We start from the raw sequence: 9,508 nt of genomic DNA, 5'->3' as shown, positions 1-9,508 counted from the left end.
AGATAATAAAGGAATGTGAAGGGAAAAATACTATTAAAAATGACAGCTGGCGCTGCTTGGTGTTAAGTAACTAGTTTTAGTTCACTGTCGCTACTCCTTGAGCAAGCCCAGGTCTGCAGTATATTTTTGTGGAAGGCGTTTAAGGACTGTTAAAATAATCCCATTACAATTTTAAAAGCGCTGTGTATGCATGCATGATTTATATTACTCCTGGGATAATCTACAGTAATCAAAGTGATTTGAGCTGTCTGGTTAATTATTAATGAGACTGGTCGTGGAGGTTCGGGAAAGAGAATGGAACATTAATTATTAATGAGATGGGTGGGCAAGAAAAGACCAGTCGATTAATAAGTAATGAGGTCTGGGTGTTTTTCCAGACGGGGTTCTGCTTCATTATTAATGACAGGGGCGGGTATTAAGGGTTTAAGTTGCGTAGGGGGGATCCATTTACGTAACGGAGTCCCGGGTTACTCTTGTGGCGTGCGTGGATTTACAGGCGATGTATCCTGATAATGAACTGGACACCGGAACAAAAACAGCTCCACTGCGTTTGAATTAAAATCCAGAATGTGTGTCAAAGCAACCCGGGGGTCCTGAATGCGAGCCGAGAGTAGAAATGCAACCGTTTTAATAGAAACAATATATTATAAATGCAGATTATGATTGATAACCCGATGACTGTACTGCAAGCAACGCGCGGCTTCGCTCAGTTAAACCCAGCAGATTAAGGACGTTACCACCTGGCACTGAAATAACCGAAAAGCAATAAGAGAGAGCCGCAGACTGGGATGGGTGCTGGCGTCAGTCACAGCAGTAACACGGTGAGTTAGTGTTCTCTTTGTAACTGGAATATCAATCATTCATTGAGTAGTAGATGTTTAGTAACAATCAGGGGTTCAGTCTCGTCCTGTTCTCTATGCATATAACGAGCGGCCATGCAGCGCTGAAGTATTCGGGTTGTGGTCCCCTCTTCACCGCAACACAGAGCGGCATTGTTGTGTGCTAGTATCGGCGTAGCCTGTAGCGTCCGAAGACTATTTATTTTTTTAAATTGTTATTATTTTCTTTGAGATTTATTAAAATTCGGACTGACTGTAAACTGTAAAATCAACTGGCCGCAACCTATTTTGTTAAATGTTATTACGCGCGTACAAATTCCAGTCGTTATTCATTTCGTGTTACAAATGGATGTTTTTTTAGTAAGTTCAATATGATATTTAAAGGCGTCTACTCGTTTACATTAGCGACGTGCTGTAACCGCGGCGCGCGCACAGGTGTTTTCATCGCACCCAGCTGCGCGTGTAATCGATGACGCGTTGAGTTCCAGGGGATGCAAGGTATCTGTGCTCGCGGTCTGAGCAGACACTACCTGCGTCAGCAGGAGAGCGCACGGTTAACCTGCAGTGCATCGCCTGTGTTATTGACTAACGTTGCGGGGAAAATCCTTTTTACCATATAGGATTTGTCTGGTACCAATTCAGCTGGTTCCGCTGCTGGCGCCCGTATCTGCACAAAACACATTGTTAATATAACCACCTGTTTCCGTTTCTGTGAACTTAAAGTGAATAAACTATAAGAATTTCTCTTTCCTCAGCCCTGATGTTAAACTACAGGCAGCAGTCTTTCTGGGGCTTTCTTACTGGCAGTAGAATATATATATATATATATAATATATATTATTTTTTCCATAGTAAAATGTGTTCAGACTTTGAGAGTGTGCCCCGTGGCCCGGTGGGTCTGTGCGGTAATAACGTGGGTGATGGTGATCCCTGCAGGAGAAGGGCTTGCTTGCCGATAACCCCTGCGGTTCAGGCTGGAGGGGTCTGCTGTCCAGTGTGGGTATCTCGCTCCCGACTGGACTCTGCCAGTTCGGCCCGTTCCGCTTCACGCGGCGCAAGATCAAAGACAAACCCGAGCAGGGTCCGGAGCTGCTGCCGCTGCCGCCGCCTCTCCCTCAGAGCCCCGGCAAGGATGTCCTGGAGTGGCCGCTGTCAGGATTCATCTCGCTGTTCCTCCCCGAGTTCCCGCACCGTTCCTTCCCCGGAAAGGAGCGCTTTCAGGTACGGCTAGCCAGGGATTTGAGGTGCGTTCCTCAGTCCCACTATTAGATGTTTTTATGTATGTGTTTTGTGTTTATGTTAAAGTCCTCCAGAGGTGAAACGAATGCAGTGGACACGTGTTAAGGCTTCTGCTTTCATCTGTGGATTATTTATATTTTGTTTCTTTACTTAAGGATTTGGGGCTGAATTAAACAATTTAGCAAGTTTCCTTCTTGGTCAGCATGCTGCAGTAACACAGAGACAGCCCTAACGCCCGGGAATGAAACGGTCCGTCCCCCTCTCCCCCTCCCCTCTCCCCCTCCCCTCCCCTCCCCTCCCCTCCCCTCCCCTCCCCTCCCCTCCCCTCCCCTCCCCTCTCCCCTCCCCTCTCCCCTCTCCCCTCCCCTCTCCCCTCTCCCCTCTCCCCCTCCCCTCCCTAAGTACTAAAAATGACACATTCAACTAGCTGCTTAAAAAGTTGCCAGAAAAAAAGCAGGGTGATAGTTTGCGCACCCGAGTCACAGTATTTTTTGCTGATTAGTCCTGCACGCTGTTGTGAAGTTAATGTTGGCTTTGTGTGCTAATCTATACGTCTCATTGTTCATGCAGATCCTGGACTGCATAGCCAAAGGCTCCTATGGACCAATTCTGAAGGTGAAAGACAGACAGAAGGAGAAGACATGCGCAGTGAAGGCAAGCTGTCCAGGAAACTCGTTCTAATTAACGCAGCGGCTTTGTCCGTCTGGCCAGTTAATAATACCGAACAGAGCAAGACACGGCCGTATACCTCCCGAACACAGAGCCCGCTCTTCAGTTGAGTGGTAAGACGTTCCTCTTTTGAACCCGTGTGGTTCGCGGTCCGCCTTTCCATTCAATTCAATGGGCCGAGAGATGCCAGTTCATTTTTCAATCTCCCATTCCTCATTCGAAAAAGCTGCAGCCACAAGTGGGCACTGCGTACTTCAAAAAAGAATGTCTGTCCCATTCGAATTCAAGGTAAAGAAAACTACTGTGCAGACACAACGGGGTTTGTAGATGAGATATTTAGATTGCTTTGATGACATCTCTGATTTATTTTTATTTTTTATTTTGTTTTTTTGCAGGTTTTGCTGAAATCTGAGATTTTAAGGCAGGGGGTTTTGGAACAATCTAAAGAAGAGGTGATCATCCAGGTATTAAGTGACCTTGTTGATAACTCATTAGAACAGCTGCTGGTTATCTCATGACGTTATAAATGAAACGAGAAGGCTTTCTAACATGCCCGTGTGTCGTACCATTAGCATACTGGAGCCACTTCATTCCCCACGGCATCATTCATTATTCATCATCACATTGCATTTGAAGCTGTGTTGTAAACTCCCATTTTTCTCAGTGCTTTCCGAGAGGCAGTGCTAGCATTGTGAACGATGGCAAGTCTTTATCATTCTTTATCAAGGAAAACGGCAGCGCGTGTGTTAGCAGTGACTGATTAATTACATAACGCGGTGAACAGGAGCAGGAATGGATACTCCAATTGCATAGCAGCTTCACCCGTTCCAGGTTTTACTTCCAGCTTGATTAGCCACAGTGTGCAGCTAACAAGCTCAAGTGAGTCTTATTAAACTCATAGCAAAATCAGGACTGGATCACGGAGCTCACAGTAGCAGTTATTGCAGGGTACGCGTGCAGCTCTGTACTCGCTGTCTCTGTTACGGCGTTGTGTTCACTCTTCCTCCCCAGCGCCTGGTGCAGCACCCCTTTCTGCACGACCTGCAGGACTGCTGGCAGACACTGCGCCACCTCTTCATTAGTGAGTGCCCGTCGCTCCGGCGCCACGCTCGCATTCGGACGGGACGGGGGTTAAGCTGGGCTCGGCGCCTCCAGTGGTTCTCAGACTGTGGGAACCATTGAGGGGGGTCACAAAAAGTTTGCTAATTTTTTTAGTGGTGGTGGTGGTGGGGGGGGGGGGTCCCCTAAAACAAAAGGGTTTGAGAGCCTCTGCACTGTGCGCTGCGCTGGCTTTGAGATTGCATGCTGGTTCTGTACCCCCCATGACTGCAGTGAGTTTCATACAGCAGCTCAGAGTTCTCACTGCTGGATCTTATTTTAATGTGGAACTGCTATTCTCCGAAATGCCGTCCCGTTCCTCATTAAGAGGGTGTGGCTGGAACGCAAACCCAGCGGACCCCCGTTCGAATGCAAGCGCAACGCTGGCAGCTGGAATAGACCCCCTCTTTCTTTGCTCCTCTAGTAGTGAGTACATCATTAGTTAGATACGTTGGTAGCGTTTGATTGCTTTTCTCCTGATTTCCACTTAAAGCAACTGTATTCCCTTCTGCGCAAAACTGAGCAGACGGCACAGAAAGATGCGTCTGTTTGAAGGATTTCACCTCCTCAGAAAGATGCGTTGTGTGAGGTAGCATGTTCAGTACAGGTATTCATATTTCATTTTCCATCTCCTCTGCATTCCCAATCAGTTTTGTGATGAGAGGTATACGAATCTCACAGTACACCCCCACGGTCTAGTGTTCTCAGAGAGAGCACACCAAACCGTACGATGTTCCAAAACCTGAATAAGCTGTTGCATAACCACAGCTGTTTATAACCTGTATGCACAGTCAAGTGTGTACATCCATACAGCAGATGTGTAACTGGCTGGGTGATTTTAAAATCACCGGCTGGTTGCATTTTGTGTTGGCTCTGAATCGACCTAGAAGGTATATAGTTGCTTTAAACCCCCTGGTTTTAGCTGTGGGTATTGTTGGGACCCTGGGCACCCCCGTGTTATCTTCTGAACCCCCAGTGCCTGACCCAACTGCTGTGCTGTACCAGTCACCTCCTGAACCAACCCCTACAGATTCGAAATGTTCCAGACCCAGTCACCCCTCCTGTGTGAAGCCAGCGTCGCTCTTCAGCCTCATCAGGACCACCCTCTATACCGCTTCATCCCTGTGTTCTGGAAGCATGTGCGCCTGCTCCAAAAGAACTGGGTCCCTTTTAGAGTTCGTTTTTTAATCGAGCCGAACTGAGCCCTTCTCGAGAGGTGGTCTCGTTCCGTTCGGGGGAAAAGGACTGAGTTTGGTTGGTTTGTTTCAGTGCAATGTGAAAGCACAGTCGGTGCAGAAAAACATTGCAGTGCACCAGCAAAAATAACTTGATTTTTGAAGTGAACCCAGTTCTTTTGCACGGAGGTGGACATGTGAATGCAAAAGGAAGGGAGTTCCTCCACAGTTTGTTTCCAAGTGAACTCAGTTTGTTTAGAAAGTAACTGAAGGTGCAAAAGCCCGAAAGCAAAAAGCCCCATATGGATAGAGACAGTAATGAAGTGTAGAGGGCAGACTATACCTACATACTGAAAGGAGACCGGGGTCACAAAGGGGTCATTTATTTCAGTGGGTAATCCTGGGACAGCTGTGGGAGGTTGGTACAAACCAGGCTGATTGCCCTGGTGCTGTAAAATGCTCTGAATGCTCTGTATAGATTGATGTGATCAGGGCAGTGCTCCCAGCCTGGACAGAGGTGGTATAAACGGTGATCCTGGACCGCTGGTTTCTGTGCTGCTGTGTCTGTGTTAGCGCAGTTAACATAACACCTGCAATCACAGCTGTCTCTTCCTCCCCCTGGTGGCAGTGTGTGAGTACTGCAGCACAGGCGACCTCCACACATACTGGTCCATGATTGGACAGTTCGGAGAGGATGCCGTTCAAGTGTTTGCTGCAGAGCTCGGCTCAGCTGTCGTTGAGTAGCAGGGACCCTAGATAGGGTCGTTCTGGGGGTGGGAGATAGGAGAAATCTTTGCCTTACCAAAATGTAAAAGTCATAGCATTTGGGCATCTTAGTGGTATCCGTGGTTTAAGTCAAGTAAACACAAAAACTTACAAAGAGAAAAAATATAATATTAAACTAGTGAATAAGACTTAATACGAAAATACTGCAATGTGGAATGTGCTGGAAGAAAATGCCAATGCTGTAACGCCCACCAGGTGGCGCTCTTTAGCTGCTGTTTGAGAAAGCCAGACTGTGGATGGTGAATTAGGCACCAACAAAAACCCAAACTGTCCTTGCAGGCAGTGTGCATACAAAGCTGGCTTTTATTTTTACAGAAGATGTAACTCGTTGTGTTTCTCCTCCAGGGTTTCTCCACGATTTCGGAATTATACACAGGGACATCAAGGTAATGGCAGCTTTTATGGGATGAAAAATGTGTTTTTAAAATGCTTGTATACACAGAGCAGTTTATTGTTCATAATGGTATAAATAATTGAAAAAAAAAAAATCGACTTTTTTTTTTTTTTTTTTAAACTCAGATGGAAAATGTACTTTTGAATGACCGAGGTACGTCTTTTGTTGAAATCTTTTTTACATATATTTGTTATATTGCATGTAATTTCCCACCAGCCACTCGTTGAACCCCTTTCTAACCCCCAGTGAAACACACATAATGTGCCTGTGTTGCATCTTTAGCCCTTTCCTACTTCCATGTGTATTTAATGTATTGGCATTGTTTTCTTGCTGTTTGTATTTAATGTACTATGCCCTGTATTTCACTGTATTTAATGTATCATGCATTGTTCCTCACTATCTTGTAAAGCGCTTTGTGATGGTGGTCCACTATGAAAGGCGCTATATAAATTAAATCTTGATTGAATCTGAGTCTGTCTTGCTTTCAGGACACCTGAGGCTGGCAGACTTCGGGCTGTCCCGTCGACTGGAGAGAGGAGGAAAGGCGTACACTATCTGCGGGACGATGCAGTACATGGGTAAGGAGACGCTGCAGGGGCGGAAAGCAAACGCAGAACTAGAAATGTGCTAGAACAGTTTCCCCTAAGGGCAACTCTCTGGTAAAGTGCTCCTCCACTGTAATTGTTTTACCTGGGTATGGAAAATCAGACCCCCCACCTGCACAGGCACGTGGTAGAATCGGGAGAGAATGTGGCCGCTAGCGTCCCGGTTTGAACCGTTCCAGGTTGTTCTGCGGGTTCGGTTTGTCGCGCCTGGCAGCGGCACAGCTCCTAAATGAATCCTCTTCTGTTCCAGCTCCAGAGGTTCTGAGTGGGGGTCCCTATAACCATGCTGCTGATTGGTGGTCGCTGGGCATCCTGCTCTTCTCATTGGCTGCAGGGAAGGTAAGGGGCTGCTTTTTCTGTCATTCTTTTTTTTTTGTCAGCCCGGGCCATAGAAGCTGCAGTGGAGAGTGTGCGTTTGCAATAGTTTAGCCTGGTCTGCTGTAGTTTTTAATATGCTTTACCACTCTGTACTTGACAGTGCTTTCCTGTACTTTACTGCAATTTCTGTCCTTTTACAATACCATGGCAAATGTGTAGAGCTGCCATTAAGTGCTGGAATGTGACATCAAGGTATTTAGAGCCAGTGTTTTTCTTTCAGTGAACAGCATGCCTGTTTATTTGTCACTCGTCCATAAAGGCTTACAAAGCAAGCTTTGACAAGCTGGTGTTTGTACTGTTTTTAGTAAATGCAATTAAGCAGAGGAACAATTCAGGACAAGTCTCAACTTGCATCTCTTAACAGAACTGCAGAGGCAAATAGAAACGCAAAGTTTACCCTGGAAAACTCTGGGACTCTGTGGTCTCCTAACAATGCCCTTGTCTTAGTGTCTCTTTCCCTGTGTCTTCACCCAGTTCCCTGTCTCCGCGGAGCCGGATCACTCGTCCATGCTGAGGATGGTCAGGAGAAGTGAATACGACATGCCGAGCACGTTCAGCCCACAGCTCTCCCTCCTGCTCAGTGAGGTAACCATTGCATTCAAGGCTGCCTGTTCACACGGCTGTTTGAAAGAGACTGCTGTCTGCTGTTAAGCTGTATTTTCCATCGATTGGGATTTTCACATAGCACACAGCGCCATTAGGTGGCCAAATGATGTAACTGCAGCAAGAAATGTAAAAAAAAAAAAAAAAGTAGTCTAAAATTGTGCTGAATTTATTTTTAATGTTTTAACTGCTGTTGCTGTTGAACTGGGCTGTACTTGTTTTAGCAATGTTGTGGGGGAAAGTGGAATCTGGGTTTACTCCACATCGTCTCACCTGCTGCTTGTGTCCGTTGCTTGTTTCAGCTGCTGTGTAAAAACCCTGTGCGGCGGCTGCACCACCTCGATCGCTTCAAGAAGCAGCTCTTCTTCCGGGGCACCACCTTCGACACACACCTGCTGCAGAAGAACCCCATGGGCCTGATCCTGGAGCTGAAGAAGCAGCGAGGGCCTGAGCTGGGGCAGGGGCAGGACCCCTTCCAGAACTTCGACTGTGACCTCACCAAAGCACTCAACTTGAAATAACACCTGAAATGCACTGATGAGAAGAACTTTATGTTATACAATTTACAATTTTCAGCTAGAAAGACAATCCGGATTAATCCATCTGCTGCTACAGCACGTCCGCCCTGGAGCACCGAAGCGGTCCAGTGGCAGGAGTCCAGCTCTCTGGTTTACCGAGCGGATTCGATCACAAACACAGCCCTGTTCTACAGGCTTCCAGTCAGAGTTTCCAGAGGCACAGCTGAGCCTGTTCATCAGCAGTGTGTCAGTCAGCATGGGGCTGTTGCTGCTAAGACAGAGCTTAGGGTTTCACTTTCATAAGTTTGATTGAACGGCAGTGCAGAACAGAGGTGCTGTATAACAATGTAACATGCAGAATATAAACATGGGAAAGCATGCAAAACTGCCCTTTAAATAACCCCTCAGCTTTACCATGGTAAACGTTTATAGTGACAACCCAGCTCTGAAGACCCACCTGCACACAAACTTCACTGTGAACTGCAAGGTCATCTTCTACTGAGATAGCCTCCTCTTACAAGAGCAGTGTCAGGGGGTGATTCTGTTCCAGGTGGAGTTGTTTTATACTGTGAACCTCTGACCATTTATTAAACCTCACTGTGCAAATGAAACACGTGCGAGCTAAGACAATCAATAAAGCGTGTGAGACAATTAAAAGCCGTGTCTCACATATGCGTCACATGCCCTTTCCTTTAGTTCAGTGGACTCGCCGCAACGTAAGTTTTGCCGGGGGTTGTTGTACAAGTCTCTGTCCCGTATTGTGTGTTAAATAACTGAACTGTGTTTAGCGATGGGAACGGTAAGGTAACATGTAACGAGCTTTGCTATTGTAGCGAATAATAAACAAACACCAATATATTCTTAAAAGGAAATATTATTTAAAATGTGTCTCAATACGTAGTTTGTCCGAATCATGTTTTCTTTTCCAATTGTGTATGGATTGCGAACTTTAGTGTTCGCTATATAAACTCTCAAGCCAAAATAAATGTTGTTTCTGTATTATTGTTTGTTATAAAATCTCAGGTGTCCAATTCACTAATCAAATGCTCTCCGGAGTGTACACGTGTTTCCCTTGCAATCAAACACTCACTGTGTGGAATAAGGATGCGTGATTGATCAAATAGAGGCTTCTTTAGCCCAACCAAACCAAAGCCAGACCTCGTGCAAAAGGAGATCCAGAAACTGGTGCTTCAGCATGTTCAGC

At 46.2% G+C, this 9,508-nt stretch overlaps 1 protein-coding gene and 1 long non-coding RNA gene across 4 annotated transcripts; one reads left to right on the top strand and one right to left on the bottom strand.

The window, feature by feature from the left end:
* The first annotated feature begins 469 nt into the window (after positions 1 to 469).
* Positions 470 to 9,303, top strand: LOC117429423 (ribosomal protein S6 kinase-related protein-like). 3 transcript variants are annotated; one of them, XM_034907569.2, is made up of 12 exons: positions 470 to 821; positions 1,776 to 2,060; positions 2,649 to 2,732; positions 3,143 to 3,211; positions 3,759 to 3,828; positions 5,649 to 5,756; positions 6,152 to 6,192; positions 6,326 to 6,353; positions 6,689 to 6,778; positions 7,056 to 7,144; positions 7,658 to 7,768; positions 8,089 to 9,303. In XM_034907569.2, exons 1-12 carry the CDS (start codon positions 789 to 791, stop codon positions 8,305 to 8,307), a joined length of 1,227 nt encoding a protein of 408 aa, XP_034763460.2. In that variant the 5' UTR covers positions 470 to 788; the 3' UTR covers positions 8,308 to 9,303. The 3 variants fall into 3 exon arrangements, with proteins under 3 accessions (XP_034763460.2, XP_058853899.1, XP_058853898.1); XM_058997916.1 differs by lacking the exon at positions 1,776 to 2,060; XM_058997915.1 differs by lacking the exon at positions 5,649 to 5,756.
* On the bottom strand, positions 7,168 to 8,155 carry LOC131700490 (uncharacterized). Its single transcript, XR_009308381.1, has 2 exons — positions 8,060 to 8,155; positions 7,168 to 7,901 (listed from the first exon to the last, which is right to left on the bottom strand). It is a non-coding gene; the product is annotated as an uncharacterized LOC131700490 (long non-coding RNA).
* Positions 9,304 to 9,508: the final 205 nt, after the last annotated feature.

This window comes from Acipenser ruthenus, chromosome 24 (assembly GCF_902713425.1).
Source record: "Acipenser ruthenus chromosome 24, fAciRut3.2 maternal haplotype, whole genome shotgun sequence".
NCBI lineage: Eukaryota > Metazoa > Chordata > Actinopteri > Acipenseriformes > Acipenseridae > Acipenser > Acipenser ruthenus.
This window is presented reverse-complemented; position numbering and strand designations above follow the sequence as displayed.

Coding starts and splice junctions, on each gene's coding strand:
- LOC117429423 (XM_034907569.2), top strand. CDS start 789: ATGGGTGCTGGCGTCAGTCACAGCAGTAACACG. Junction 5,757..6,151: donor AGAGCTCGGCTCAGCTGTCG/TTGAGTAGCAGG, acceptor TTTCTCCTCCAG/GGTTTCTCCACGATTTCGGA. Junction 6,354..6,688: donor TGTACTTTTGAATGACCGAG/GTACGTCTTTTG, acceptor TCTTGCTTTCAG/GACACCTGAGGCTGGCAGAC.